Here is a 16,653-nt window from a genome sequence, read left to right on the forward strand (position 1 = left end):
CTGTGTGTGCTAACTGCACATAATATTTAGAATTTTGGTTGTTTTCTACAAAGATTGATGAGACTTCTTGGATGGAGGAGTTAGGGTAGTGCCTTATAAACGAATAATGAGCAGTTTATAAACTACTTATAACCCTCTGTATAAATCCTTAGGTTGTTAGGTTGCTACAAGCTGGGCAGGGAGATATTTTATCGCTGGCCTACTGTCTTATTTTACTTGAAATGTAGCCCACCTGTCAAACATTTTTTTTTTAAATGAACTGAACAGAAAGTATTTGGAAGGGTGAGAGAGGCTTGATTATCAGCAAAATCATAGGGCCAATAAAAGCATTAAATCCCAAGGACACGGTCATAAACACTAAGGCCACAGGTCGTTTGAAGTTTGTTTTCTTTTTATAGAAAGAGCAATGAACTTGTGAATGTGAAACAACTGACGAAACATTTGCTGTTGATTAACTCAATGCACTGAGAAAGTAATGATCAATCACAGATGTAGACCATGGCATGTGAATGGCTATTTTAGGATGCATGTGGTGAGTGCAGTGGTGAGATTAGGTCTATGATTAGGTCTCTGCATTGTTTGGAATGGGCTCCTAAGTAAGCATTTAACTGTAAGGTCTACCTACACCTGTTGTACTCTGCACATGTGACCAATACAATTTGATTTGATGTTGGGATTTGTTCTGGCAGAAGTCAGTGTGCCATCCTCCAATCTTTACTTTAATGTCTATCTTCAAACCTGGAAACTTTCTAAAGGGTACATATGACATGAATAAAGTCTCACATAACTCACAAGATCTACAGTACAGTGCAGTACACCCATTGTTACAGTCATGCCCCAATCAACAAACAGGTTTCTGCAATTACCTTGCTGCTGCGTTAACTTTGCTCTTGGCCATTGTTAGGATTTATAAGCATATCATTGTTCATTCCACTCAAGAAGCTCATTGTGTTTTAGAAGTGATTTTTATTTTATTTTAAAAGTCTGTATATTTATTTAAACTGATAGTTATCATACTTAAACAGGTGGCATAAGTGAAAAGCATGTAACTGTTAAAATCCATAGAAACCTTCAAACGTTTATCAAATAGTATCTCACACTGAATCAAAATCCTCTTATTTCTGCTGATAGTTTGGCCTTATGAGATGCATATCATAGAACCATGATCCTTTCATAATACTCTAATATCCAAGAACTGGTTCTGTGGAAAAAGGTTGAGGACTTTAATGTGTGATAAACTAGCACAGGTGACAAGCTGCAAATACTTTGGCAAGTATAATGCATACCTCAACGGCCAACAGCTATGCTGTTACTTTTGAAAGTTGTAGGAGTTGCAGTGCCACAGTATTTGTTTACTCTTATAATATCACATATATGACATAACACGTCAGAAATGGCCAAAGTGATGAGTGGATGCACCTGCATGATTTATAGCCACTGTTCCAGAAAGAAAGAAAAGCTGTGACCAATCTCATCATGACCATTTGCTTGTGCATTATCCTATAACTACATTGACATTTGGGGGAGATCACCAAATGCAAGAATGACAATTATCCGATTGACTTATCCTTTATTATTTGAGTAGGCCTAGTGCTGTTACACTTTCAATTATGCAAATGTCAGACTAGATATAGGCCTACAATCATGTGACAGATTATTGTCCAGTGGCTACTGTCTTATCTTAGCTGACGGGTTTGCGTCATGGGGGGGGAGGGGGCGGGGCTGTACAGAAAATAGACGAACTGAACACATTTGACAAACACGAACGTGAAGGAGGCAGAAAGAAGCGTGTTACACAGGCTAATAACGACTGGTTCAAGATATAAGTAGTCTATATGCCAAATAGCGTTTTGTTTGTTATCAGTATATTTATTTTCCATTAATTCAGTCTCAGAGAAATATTTATTTCTAGCTTGCTAGCTCAGCGACGTTCATATCTGAGGGCGTCCGATTTCCCCTCCTCTTCAGAGGCATTACGATGCCCTCTGATTTTATATCCCTACTCAGCGCGGATCTCGACCTGAATTCCCCCAAATCCCTATATTCCAAAGGTAATACATCTATTTTATGTTAAACTGAGACTTTCATTTTTTCTTGTCTGTGTTGTTTTAGTTCTTTTCGTTGATATACGCTGTTACTCTCGTACATGTGTGTTGTGAGAGCGACTGCCCTGGTTTATTTGGCCGCCTCGGTCGAGGTGAACGCCAGCGCTCCGCATCCATCTACGTCGCTTTGGCATTGCATCTAAACAGATCTAAACCCGATGCCGCGTTCAGAATAACTAGGAAATCGGAAATCGCCGACTTCAGTGCATTCAATACAATTGGGAACTCGGAAAAAACGAGCTCTGACTGGGAAAAATTGGTTTGAATGGTCATCCATCCCGGAATTCCAAATAAGAAACCCAGGCATCTTCCAAGAGCGCCGTCTTTCCGACCTGAAGATCACTGACGTCATGATTTGACCTGGGGTTTTTTTCTCTCCAAATTTCCAGTTGTCTTGAAAGCATCATCAGTGTAACGTCACGCGTAAATCTGTTTTTATTTTAGAGTATTTGCTTTAACACTAAAGCTAGTTTAATCCTGTTTGTTTCCTATATGTATGTGACGATTATGCAATATAAAAAAGGAAATACTTTGCCTTAAATCCTGTCAATTTCATGCACAATGCCACATGATACATTTACCCTTTTGACCCAGTTTATTATGTATCCTCCTTACAAAGGTGAGGACCTCTTTGGCAGGCATAGCAGATCTAGCCTAATTTTTTGCATTCCTGCTGTCTAGAAAATATTAGTAGGAATTGGCCAAGTGATCTGGTGTGTATTAGATCTATGTGTAGATTATATAAGAAAATAAAATAGAAAGTTGCCTCTTAATAATAGGCTAGTCTTATGAATGTAAGAAAGTATTAGATTTTTATACCATTCAATGTAGCTTTAAAAGTTGCTTACCTTGATGCAATGTCAACATGTTACTGTTGTTCGTCACAAGTCAACTAGGCTATTTATTCAGCTGCTAAATGACTCCACAAATGATTTTTATTTTATTTATTTAACATGGAATTATGTTATTAAAGTAATTTGTGTTTATGGTCCCATACCCTACACATATTTGTAGTGCTATCATGAGTGTGAGAGGATAAAGGCTGCCTCATTGAGGTCACAACACAAAAAGGGTTGAAAGCCATTAATGCATTCTGTGGAAGTGTTTACCAACACTGTGCCAGCAGTAATTTCAATATTTAATGTTTAAACATACAGTCATCACTCAGATGATGACTTTAAAAAAGAGTCAGATACTAGAGTACAATATAGGCCTAGGCCCTATTTTTATGGTGTAGTTGTAGGTCCAAATAGATTATATTCACCATGGCCTAGTCCCACTGAACATCAACCAAGGGTGCACTGGTTGGCTGAACAGTTAGGGGTGTCTCCGCAGCAGCATGTCAGCCGTCTTGACTGATGCAACAGCCGAGCTGAACTGGGGTTGCTCGAGATCTGCAGCAAAGAGTAGAGTCACTGAGAGGAGTGGGTCGCTGCACAGTCAAATGTGAAAGTGTAGAATTTGAGATGTCTTTAAGTATCTCAGATGTATCTCACACTGTACTTGCTTAAAGGTCATGTGCTATTTGTGTGGCAAATTGACAACTGTTTCAGAGCAGCTTTTGTTTTTCCAAGTTATGTTGGCAATACTCAGTGCCAGGTACACTGATTCATCCTCCAAATCTCTTTTCATATGGTTTCGCAATATGTCTCAATACAGCACTTCAACAACATATCTATAAGCCCTTTGACAAACAACAGTATTAAACATGTCCAATTTCACAGTGAAAGTCCATTGTACATCTCAATACATCTCAAATAGCCAGTGGACTTAGGCTAGCCTATGTCTCTTTTTTTACTCCCTCAAATCCCCTACAAAGTAGAAAGTGTCGTCTTTATTAAAATCAGAACTTTTTTGTAACCCATTCCTGAAAACATGTTTTTAATTTCCTGAGTACTGCAGAGATATAAAGTTGAAGTCGAAAGTTTACAGACACCTTAGCGAAATACATTTCAATTCAGTTTTTCACAATTCCTGACATTTACTCCAAATAAACATTCCCTGTCTTTAGTCAGTTAGGATCACCACATTATTTTAAGAATGTGAAAAGTCAGAATAATTAGTAGAGAATTATTTATTTCAGCTTTTATTTCTTTCATCACATTCCCAGCGGTTCAGAAGTTTACCTACACTCAATTAGTATTTGGTAGCATTGCCTTTAAATTGTTTAACTAGGGTCAAACATTTCGGGTAGCCTTCCATAAGTGTACCACAATAAGTTGGGTGAATTTTGGCCCATTCCTCCTGACAGAGCTGGTGTAACTGAGTCAGGTTTGTAGGCCTCCTTGTTCGCACACGCTTTTTCAGTTCTGCCCACACATTTTCTATAGGATTGAGGTCAGGGCTTTGTGATGGCCACTCCAATACCTTGATTTTGTTATCCGTAAGCCATTTTGCCACAACTTTGGAAGTATGCTTGGGGTCATTGTCCATTTGGAAGACCCATTTGTAACCAAGCTTTAACTTCCTGACTGATGTATTGAGATGTTGCTTCAATATATCCACATGATTTTCCTCCCACTTGATGCCATCTATTTTATGAAGTGCACCTGTCCCTCCTGCAGCAAAGCACCCCCACAACATGATGCTGCCACCCCGTGCTTCACGGTTGGGATGGTATTCTTCGGCTTGCAAGCATCCTCCTTTTTCCTCCAAACATAATGATGGTCATTATTAGAGGTCGACCGATTAATCAGAATGGTTGATTAATTAGGGCCGATTTCAAGTTTTCATAATCTGAAATCTGTATTTTTGGACCCCAATTTATTTATTTTTTACAACTTTATTTAACGAGGCAAGTCAGTTAAGAACATATTCTTATTTTCAATGACGGCCTAGGAACGGTGGGTTAACTGCCTTGTTCAGCTCAGGGATTCAATCTTGCAACCTTACGGTTAACTAGTCCAACGCTCTTAACCACCTGCCTCATGAGGAGCTTGCCTGTTAAGCGAATGCAGTAAGAAGCCAAGGTAAGTTGCTAGCTAGCATTAAACTTATTAAAAAAAAAATTAATCAATCATAATAACTACACATGGTTGATGATATTACTAGTTTATCTAGCGTGTCCTGCGTTGCATATAATCGATGTGGTGCGCATTCGCGAAAAAGGACTGTTGTTGCTCCAACGTGTACCTAACCATAAACATCAATGCCTTTCTTGAAATCAATACAGAGCAGTATATATTTTTAAACCTGCATATTTAGCTAAAAGAAAGGTTAGCAGGCAATATTAACCAGGTGAAATTGTGTCACTTCTCTTGCGTTCATTGCACGCAGAGTCAGGGTATATGCAACAATTTGGGCCGCCTGGCTCATTGCGAACTAATTTGCCAGATTTACATTTTTTTTTAAATTATTATGTTAGAATTAAGTCTATGATTTGTTAGAGCAGTCTGTCTGAGCGATGGTAGGCACCAGCAGGCTCGTAAGCATTCATTCAAACAGCACTTTCGTGCATTTTGCCAGCAGCTCTTCACAATGCTTCAAGCATTGCGCTGTTTATGACTTCAAGCCTGTCAACTCCCGAGATTAGGCTGGTGTAACCGATGTGAAATGGCTAGCTAGTTAGCGGGGTGCGCGCTAATAGTGTTTCAAACGTCACTCGCTCTGAGACTTGGAGTAGTTGTTCCCCTTGCTCTGCATGGGTAACGCTGCTTCGAGGGTGGCTGTTGTCGATGTGTTTCTGGTTCGAGCCCAGGTAGCGTCGAGGAGAGGGATGGAAGCTATACTGTTACACTGGCAATACTAAAGTGCCTATAAGAACATCCAATAGTCAAAGGTATATGAAATGCAAATCGTATAGAGAGAAATAGTCCTATAATTCCTATAATAACTACAACCTAAAACTTCTTACCTGGGAATATTGAAGACTCATGTTAAAAGGAACCACCAGCTTTCATATGTTCTCATGTTCTGAGCAAACAACTTAAATGTTACCTTTCTTACATGGCACATATTGCACTTTTACTTTCTCCAACACTTTGTTTTTGCATTATTTAAACCAAATTGAACATGTTTCATTATTTATTTCGGGCTAAATTGATTTTATTGATGTATTATATTAAGTTCAAATAAGTGTTCATTCAGAATTGTTGTAATTGCCATTATTACAAATACATTTAAAAAAACGGCCAATTAATCGATATCGGCTTTTTTTGGTCCTGCAATAATCGCTATCGGCGTTGAAAAATCATAATCGGTCGACCTCTAGTCATTATGGCCAAACAGTTCTATTTTTGTTTCATCCGACCAGAGGACATTTCTCCAGAAAGTACAATCATTGTCCCCATGTGCAGTTGCAAATCGTAGTCTGGCTTTTTATGGCGGTTTTGGAGCAGTGGCTTCTTCCTTGCTGAGCGGCCTTTCAGGTTTTGTAGATATAGGACTCGTTTTACTGTGGATATAGACACTTTTGTACCTGTTTCGTCCAGCATCTTCACAAGGTCCTTTGCTGTTTTTCTGGGATTGATTTGCACTTTTCTCACCAAAGTACGTTCATCTCTAGGAGACAGAACGCGTCTCCTTCCTGAGCAGTTTGACGGCTGCGTGGTCCCATGGTATTTATACTTGCGTAGTATTGTTTGTACAGATGAATGTTGTACCTTCAGGCGTTTGGAAATTGCTCCCAAGGATGAACCAGACTTGTGGAGGTCTACAATTTTGTTTCTGAGGTCTTGGCGGGTTTCTTTAGATTTTCCCATGATGTCAAGCAAAGAGGGACTGAGTTTGAAGGTAGGCCTTGAAATACATCTACAGGTACACCTCCAATTGACTCAAATAATGTCAATTAGCCTATCAGAAGCGTCTAAAGCTATGACATAATTTTCTGGAATTTTACAAGCTGTTTAAAGGCACAGTCAACTTAGTGTATGTAAACTTCTGACCCACTGGAATTGTGATAATGTGTGAAATCTGTCTGTAAACAATTGTTGAAAAATTACTTGTCATGTACAAAGTAGATGTCCTAACCGACTTGCCAAAACTATAGTTTGTTAACAAGAAATTTGTGGAGTGGTTGAAAAATGAGTTTTAATGACTCCAACCTAAGTGTATGTAAACTTCTGACTTCAGCTGTATATTCTGTTTGTAAATATACACGCTTCTTTGGTTCCAAGTACAGGACCCCAGTAATCTCTGTGCAATTTAGTCCGAGAGAAATTCAACTTTTTTCCTGCGATCTTCATCAAACCCGAAATTACCATACAGTTACCAGGATATTTCATCCAGTCAGTCCTGAGGGTACATGTGAGTGTTCAACTTCAATCACAATGTTGGGCAAGTAGGGACTCTGCTGGTGTAGTGTTGCACCTGAGCCCTGAGTTCCTTAGCATTTTAGATGACTCTTCAGTCTTCATTGCCTACTTTCCAAGACAGATACTGTATCATTTAAACGGCATGTTCCCTCAACTGAAAAGGGAGAAAAACAGTGGGTATATTTTTCTCGTGTCTTTGGTATGTTTGTGGTTTGCTGAAGGTATCCATAAGACTTTGAGTCTGTTTTTCAACTGAATTCACAATAATCTGGCTAACCTAAAGAATAAAGGGCTGTGTTGACTTTCTGTCTGACCGTGCTGTTAATCCTCTACCTGGCAGGCTGCTGGCAGTGACCACACAGAGGCTGCATGCCCAGAGTAATCTCTGCACAAACGATCAGATTGTTTCTGTGGCTCAAATTTGCTGAGGGTAGCCTAAATGTCATAGGCCTAGCAGTGTTGGAGAGGTGGCAGAGTGAAGCCCAGAGGGTGTCAAAGAGCCACCCTTAATTAGTGTTGCTTTAAAGCCAGCAGAGTGAAGAAATGACTCAATCATCCTCTTGACTGATGTCAGGGACTTGTTCATAAACGGGTTAACTTGAGTTGGCCTGACTTGCGGTTGTAATGGACTGCCCCATGTCAGAATATGAAAATGATTCGGCCAGGCCTAGTTTCTTCACTGAAAGTCTGCTTCTTGAGGAGCTACAGATGGATATCATTACAGTGGGCTCACAGGGCTATCTATTTTTCTGTGTCACTACTTTTATGGGTGGAATGAGTGACCGGGCATGTATGATTCTCTAGACAGGCAGGCTCCTTACATAATCATAATCCGAAAGATTTTGTGTGGGCTTAGAGGACGTTTATCCACTTTTGTAATAAGAAGGGAAAGTAGAGAATTTGAGGGAGAGAGAGATTCCTCAATTGCTGCCCTGTAAACATTTTGAGAGGTTGAAAACGCTCAAATTTAAATGAGACACTATGTTTCCAGTTTCTGTTTTTACTCATTGCTCATTGTTTACTGAGTTTTACAAGCATTGACATAACATAATGTCATGTGTCATTTTGCTGGACTAGAACAGGTATTCTGGGGTACGCTCAATGCCGTTGGGGGTACGCCAAATAAAAATGTGAATCGCATTTAAAATATATTTATATAAAAAAAGTTTTTATTTTTACATCTTTTTTTTCTTCACATTTTCAAACAGTCCATTTATATTTTCCAACGGGGCTATACATTTGGGTGAGGTTTTTTTCTCATCTGAGCGACCATGTAACCCTTTTACAACATACAGAAGTGCGCTGGTTATCAAGGGGCAAGGTATTGATGTTTTTTTTTTAAAATTGAGAGACGAGCTTAAAGTTTTCTTCACTGATCATAATTTTCACTTGTCTGACCCCTTGTATGGCCTATCTGGGTGATGTTTTTTCTCACCTGAATGATCTGAATCTAGGATTACAGGGACTCTCCACAACTATATTCAATGTGCGGGACAAAATTGAGGCTATGTTGAAGAAGTTGGAGCTGTTCTCTGTCTGCATTAACAAGGACAAAACACAGGTCTTTCAATCATTGTATGATATTTTTGTGTGAAAATGAACTCAAGCTTACGGACAATGTCAAATGTGATATAGCGAAGCACCTGAGTGAGTTGGGTGCGCAATTATGCAGGTATTTTCCTGAAACGGATGACACAAACAACTGGATTCGTTGTCCCTTTCATGCCATGCCTCCAGTCTACTTACCGATATCTGAACAAGAGAGCCTCATCGAAATTGCAACACGCGGTTCTGTGAAAATTTAATTTAATCAGAAGCCACTGCCAGATTACTGGTTTTGCAAATCCCACTGTTAAGACACTGATGCTCTTTGCAACGACGTACCCATGTGAGAGTGGATTCTCAGCCCTCACTAGCATGAAAACTAAATACAGACACACAGACTGTGTGTGGAAAAGGATTTAAGACTGAGACTCTCTCCAATACAACCCAACATGGCAGAGTTGTGTGCATCGTTTCAAGGACAGCCTTCTCATTAATCTGTGGTGAGTTATTCACAATTTTCGATTAACAAATAAGGTTTTATATGTAAGATGGTGAGATAAAAGAGCAACATTATTGATTATTATTATTTGTGCCCTGGTCCTATAAGAGCTCTTTGTCACTTCCCACAAGCTGGGTTGTGACAAAACTCACACTCATTCTTATGTTTAATAAATGTATCGTATAATATGTGTGGCAGGCTTACAATAGTGTCAAAAAACATTTGAGAGTGCGCTGACCCTGGTGCGAGAGGGGGTACGCAGCTGGAGGTACGGGACTATAAAAGTTTGGGAACCACTGGACTAGAACATGATATGGCCCCATTGACACTGAAACCACTTGTATGACAACTAATCTCTTCATCTCCAATCCTCAACTATGATTTCTGAACCATCCATCAAGATAAGAGGCAGAGGATGATCATTGATTTCCTTAGGATTGTTTTCAGCAGTGGTGGCAAGGGTAAGGTGGGGGTGGGTACATTGTTACTATTCGTCCAATGACATGCTACCTGTTCCCATAGACTTTCAGTCATTGGTCAGCCTTTTAAAAGCATGTCTTGGCATAAATATATAAACAGTGCCTTGCGAAAGTATTTGGCCCCCTTGAACTTTGCGACCTTTTGCCACATTTCAGGCTTCAAACATAAAGATATAAAACTGTATTTTTTGTGAAGAATCAACAACAAGTGGGACACAATCATGAAGTGGAACGACATTTATTGGATATTTCAAACTTTTTTAACAAATCAAAAACTGAAAAATCCTGCGTGCAAAATTATTCAGCCCCTTTACTTTCAGTGCAGCAAACTCTCTCCAGAAGTTCAGTGAGGATCTCTGAATGATCCAATGTTGACCTAAATGACTAATGATGATAAATACAATCCACCTGTGTGTAATCAAGTCGCCGTATAAATGCACCTGCACTGTGATAGTCTCAGAGGTCCGTTAAAAGCGCAGAGAGCATCATGAAGAACAAGGAACACACCAGGCAGGTCCGAGATACTGTTGTGAAGAAGTTTAAAGCCGGATTTGGATACAAAAATATTTCCCAAGCTTTAAACATCACAAGGAGCACTGTGCAAGCAATAATATTGAAATGGAAGGAGTATCAGACCACTGCAAATCTACTAAGACCTGGCCGTCCCTCAACTTTCAGCTCATACAAGGAGAAGACTGATCAGAGATGCAGCCAAGAGGCCCATGATCACTCTGGATGAACTGCAGAGATCTACAGCTGAGGTGGGAGACTCTGTCCATAGGACAACAATCAGTCGTATATTGCACAAATCTGGCCTTTATGGAAGAGTGGCAAGAAGAAAGCCATTTCTTAAAGATATCCATAAAAAGTGTTGTTTAAAGTTTGCCACAAGCCACCTGGGAGACACACCAAACATGTGGAAGAAGGTGCTCTGGTCAGATGAAACCAAAATTGAACTTTTTGGCAACAATGCAAAACGTTATGTTTGGCGTAAAAGCAACACAGCTGAACACACCATCCCCACTGCCAAACATGGTGGTGGCAGCATCATGGTTTGGGCCTGCTTTTCTTCAGCAGGGACAGGGAAGATGGTTAAAATTGATGGGAAGATGGATGGAGCCAAATACAGGACCATTCTGGAAGAAAACCTGATGGAGTCTGCAAAAGACCTGAGACTGGGATGGAGATTTGTCTTCCAACATGACAATGATGCAAAACATAAAGCAAAATCAAACATAAACATATCCAGGTGTTAGAATGGCCAAGTCAAAGTCCAGACCTGAATCCAATCAAGAATCTGTGGAAAGAACTGAAAACTGCTGTTCACAAATGCTCTCCATCCAACCTCACTGAGCTCGAGCTGTTTTGCAAGGAGGAATGGGAAAAAATGTCAGTCTCTCGATGTGCAAAACTGATAGAGACATACCCCAAGCGACTTACAGCTGTAATCGCAGCAAAAGGTGGCGCTACAAAGTATTAACTTAAGGGGGCTGAATAATTTTGCACGCCCAATTTTTCAGTTTTTGATTTGTTAAAAAAGTTCGAAATATCCAATAAATGTTGTTCCACTTCATGATTGTGTCCCACTTGTTGTTGATTCTTCACAAAAAAATACAGTTTTATATCTTTATGTTTGAAGCCTGAAATGTGGCAAAAGGTCGCAAAGTTCAAGGGGGCCGAATACTTTCGCAAGGCACTGTATATATATCTACAGTGGGGAGAACAAGTATTTCATACACTGCCGATTTTGCAGATTTTCCTACTTACAAAGCATGTAGAGGTCTGTAATTTTTATTATTTTTAAGTAATTAATTAGCTTTTTATTGCATGACATAAGTATTTGATCACCTACCAACCAGTAAGAATTTTGGCTCTCACAGACCTGTTCGTTTTTCTTTAAGAAACCCTCCTGTTCTCCACTCATTACCTGTATTAACTGCACCTGTTTGAACTCGTTACCTGTATAAAAGACACCTGTCCACACACTCAATCAAACAGACTCCAACCTCTCCACAATGGCCAAGACCAGACAGCTGTGTAAGGACATCAGGGAAAAAATTGTAGACCTGCACAAGGCTGGGATGGGCTACAGGACAATAGGCAAGCAGCTTGGTGAGAAGGCAACAACTGTTGGCGCAATTATTAGAAAATAGATGAAGCTCAAGATGACGGTCAATCACCCTCGGTCTGGGGCACCATGCAAGATCTCACCTCGTGGGGCATCAATGATCACGAGGAAGGTGAGGGATCAGCCCAGAACTACACGGCAGGACCTGGTCAATGACCTGAAGAGAGCTGGGACCACAGTCTCAAAGAAAACCATTAGTAACACACTACGCATCATGGATTAAAATCCTGCAGCGCACGCAAGGTCCCCCTGCTCAAGCCAGTGCATATCCAGGCCCGTCTGAAGTTTGCCAATGACCATCTGGATGATCCAGAGGAGGAATGGGAGAAGGTCATGTGGTCTGATAGAGCTTTTTGGTCTAAACTCCACTCGCTGTGTTTGGAGGAAGAAGAAGGATGAGTACAACCCCAAGAGCATCATCCCAAACGTGAAGCATGGAGGTGGAAACATCATTCTTTGGGCATGCTTTTCTGCAAAGGGGACAGAACGACTGCACCGTATTGAGAGGAGGATGGATGGGGCAATGTATTGTGAGATCTTGGCCAACAACCTCCTTCCCTCAGTAAGAGCATTGAAGATGGGTCTTAGCTGGGTCTTCCAGCATGACAACAACCCGAAACAACACACAGCCAGGGCAACTGAGTGGCTCCGTAAGAAGCATCTCAAGGTCCTGGAGTGGCCTAGCCAGTCTCCAGACCTGAACCCAATATAACATCTTTTGAGGGAGCTGAAAGTCCGTATTGCCCAGAGACAGCCCCAAAACCTGAAGGATCTGGAGAAGGTCTGTATGGAGGAGTGGGCCAAAATCCCTGCTGCAGTGTGTGCAAACCTGGTCAAGAACTACAAGAAACGTATGATCTCTGTAATTGCAAACAAAAGTTTCTGTACCAAATATTAAGTTCTGCTTTTCTGATGTATCAAATACTTATGTCATGCAATAAAATGCAAATGACTTACTTAAAAATCATACAATGTGATTTTCTGGATTTTTGTTTTAGATTCTGTCTCTCACAGTTGAAGTGTACTTATGATAAAAATTACAGACCTCTACATGCTTTGTAAGTAGGAAACACTGCCGATTTTGCAGGTTATCAAATACTTGTTCTCCCCACTGTATATATACACACAAAATACATTTGTTTTGCATCTAAATTAATATAGGGGAAAAACTGGGATGATAAAGAAGATGATGATAAGCATTACATAGACAGGACAGAGTACAATGAACGTTGAATGTTCTGTTGACTCTTAACCTAATTTTTAGGCTAATTTATTACATCAATTGTCAAACACCTACATCCTTGTAGGTAGGTAACATCTATTACAATGTTATGTGGCTGATATAAAACTATGGAACGCCAAATAACGTCAAACGTCAAATAACACTATTTGATACGTCAGATAAGCTTGTTGACCAATCAGGACCTGAATATGACTGCACGTCCCATAATAATTAAATGGGTTCATCAATTTTTTTACGTAGTTATTACACATTGATTACACTATAACTCGTATTTCATATGTCACAATGATTCATCGATATGTATACTATGATGCTGGTAAAGTTGTCTCGCGCACCTACAGTGCTGGTCATAAGAAAAGCTAGCTAGCTCATGGATGCAAACAATGATCTTCCCCAAAAACATAGCAAAACAACAATCTGTTTCAGTAGCTACAGTTAGCTAGCTAACTATATTGCTAGGTGTCATCAACTAAAATAACCCTCATTTATTAAACAGTTCTTATTTGATTAATGGTGGTCTGACCCATCTATGTGAAGCTAGCCACAATAAGGATTAACCACAATACTGGACTTTGTGGTTAGCCTTTAAATTAAAAGTATGTAATTGACAGTGATGCAAAGTAATACAAATAGTGTAATTATGCCATAATTGTATAGATCATAATAAACGGAGTTGGAATGTTGTTATATAAAATCAACAAAAGACAATTTGTTAATTTGACAAATCTGTTGAAATCACACAATGTATTACACTTTAGAATTGCTTTGGGGGCATACTTATTTCACTGTACAGCATTACCCATGTCATTGATCCACAATCCATCGGTATCAGTCTACTCTGTGACACGCAGAGAACATTAGCATCGTAGCTCTTATTGCAGGACTCTGAAACAACTGAATTGAGCTACATTTCTGGTCAACCTACTATGTGTATTAAACATTATTCCTGAAGAAAAACAATACTGTGTGGATGTTTTGGAGTCAGATAACTCAGAGGAGGGTGTTGGGAAAATAATATATTGGGTATTGAGTAGACGGATACCTCATTTCATTGATCCCCAATCCTTAGGTAAAGCTGTACAGTGCAATATGAATGTCAATACACACAATAGGCTGACTGGGGAGGTGATTTCACAGTCCCGCGATAAGATCTACAACGCTAATATTTGTGTAAACTCTTAACAGTTGTTTTCTGTGGGTGTCACCGAGTAGACTGATACCCCATTTCATTGCTTCACATTCCAACCTTGTTTAACATTATCTAGTCTAAATATGGCATGATTCCAACAATTGTAAACTTCTGCATCACTTTGAAAGAGGTACTTTTATTTTGAAGGCAAACTGCAATTCTACTATTGTACCTAATTTTTTATTATGGCTAGCTTCACAACACAGCCCGTTCAGGTCGAGCCTCACTAGCCAGATGAAGCTAGCAGGCTGCTTATAACGTTAGCTGGCTAGCTATTTATTTTCATGAACTGAAGTTCATTTTCAATAGGTGAACATCAAGTGGCTACCTATCTAATACTTACTCACAAAGATTCCTAAATCATTGCTAAGAATAGTGAAAATGACAGCAGTTTCTACTGGTCATTGTTTTCATGTTGGTTGTATTGGTGCTAGCTAGTAGCGGTCGGGCAAATAATGCTTTATTACTAACGCGGTATTGTTGACGCATTGTTTGTGGCCGGTGTGTGCTTGTTTGCATACTTTTTTTGTACTGCTTTGACAGTGCTATTTATCGTGGTGGCGCATGGCTTGCACGTGCAAATTCAGGAGACACAACATTATATAATAGAACTGTGTTATTTGACGTGTCAAATTAAAAGCTTATTTAATCGTCAAATTGTTTTATTGTCAAATAGTGTTATTTTGACGTGTATATTTTTTGACACGCAAAGACCCAAACGGCGTTCCATAGTCTGCAGCTGAAGTTGTATCAAAACATGAAACATTCACAGCTTAAATGGAAGTTGGAGCAGGCAGCTGTTTATCTCATGGCTGCGTGAGGTTGTGTCGTCATACTGTACTTTTCTTTTCTGTCATTTATGGATCATATTGTGGTGTTTCCGCGGCTCAGAGAGAGTTCCAGGGCCTCTGGGAGCAGCTCTCTAATGATGCAGTGAATCACACTACACTGCAAACACGGCTGTGGAGATGGAGCCAAGCATATGGCTGTGTATCTGCTGTCTGAAAACATGGCAGAATGCCCTAGAGGTGAAACACTTCTATTTCTAGTACATCTCTCCTATTACATCTGTTTTTAGTCAGAATTCACATAGTCTATATGTAGATGTAGGGGCAGTGAGGGCTTAGGTTGCATTTAATACATCTCAGTTGGGTTTTGTAATGTGATCCAGGTACAGTACCATAGACGTAAGAATATTTGAAACTATAGGATAAGAGCATACTTCGCTTGTCTTCGGGCTGCCAATTGCTACGGACCTCACAATATGATATCACGATACTTAGTGCCAATGCGATTTCTATTGAGATGATCAAGATTTTATGTGTTGTGTTTTGATGTTCCAAACATTGCTCACTATATGTCTGCTGCAGAGAGAAGAGAGCATGAGAAAATTAGTTTTGATCAGTCATGATAATAAAAGTGTTGAAAACATGTTGGCTCAATATTTTTCTAAAGAAGATTGAGAACAAGTTATGGGATGAAAAATACTGGAGGTTTGGCACAGGTACAGCCACAAGTGCTAGCAAATTCTACCTTGCAAAATTGACACTTGGGAGTCAAAGTATCAATATAATATTTTCCAAAATAGTCTTGCAATTTTCTTTACTCCCATCACTAGTTTGCCGTGTCAAGTTTTAGAATTGTGACCACTTTGCAATGTGACAAGCATTTTAGGAGAAGGTATAACAACCATTAGAAGTAAAATGGAATTGGGAGATTACAAGGCAAGATATTTGAAATGGCCAGCCACACAATGAAATCTTTACTCCTGAACACTTACTTCACTGTTAAGTTAATTAGTTGGCCCAATTTACATGCCCTGTGGTTTTGGTAAGCTTAAGAGCTCAGGCCTCGAGAGACTGGTCCCTGTCTTAATGAGTGTATTACACAGTGATGCTTTCCATCAGTATTGGTATCTTTGTCCTACTCTGGACCACAGATCTCCCTTTGGCAGAGGCCCTCTATGTCTCTAAGCTGGCCCACCAGAGCCCATAGGATCAATCATTAACCATCACAAGGGGAGCGGGCTGCTTTGTGTGTAAACCTGTGCTTGCCCTCAATTAATATTGACTCTGCTATGTTAAACAAACTTGGTGGCATGCGCTTAAAAATATTTGATTGCCTTGAATGCTAATATATTTATGATGATGAAAGATCAAAGACCTCAGAGGGACAACAAATTAAGCCAGTTTTTGATTAGATTCTTGATAATA

General features: G+C 39.7%; 1 protein-coding gene across 7 annotated transcripts in view; it reads left to right on the forward strand.

Annotated features, from left to right (window-relative positions):
* The first annotated feature begins 1,707 nt into the window (after positions 1-1,707).
* Positions 1,708-16,653, forward strand: part of nfat5b (nuclear factor of activated T cells 5b) — a 63,189-nt gene continuing 48,243 nt past the window's right edge. For 2 of the 7 annotated variants that reach the window (XM_090222308.1, XM_021586164.3), the window contains exon 1: positions 1,708-2,051. Coding sequence is in view for 1 of the 7 variants with exons in the window: in XM_021586164.3 (XP_021441839.3) it covers positions 1,979-2,051 (73 nt within the window). In the remaining 6 variants the exon portion in view is untranslated. The remainder of the gene's footprint in view (positions 2,052-16,653) is intronic. The other 5 variants (XM_021586165.3, XM_090222309.1, XM_090222307.1 and 2 more) reach the window with 4 other exon arrangements.

This window comes from Oncorhynchus mykiss, chromosome 26 (assembly GCF_057628025.1).
Source record: "Oncorhynchus mykiss isolate SJ-2025 chromosome 26, ASM5762802v1, whole genome shotgun sequence".
Taxonomy (NCBI): domain Eukaryota; kingdom Metazoa; phylum Chordata; class Actinopteri; order Salmoniformes; family Salmonidae; genus Oncorhynchus; species Oncorhynchus mykiss.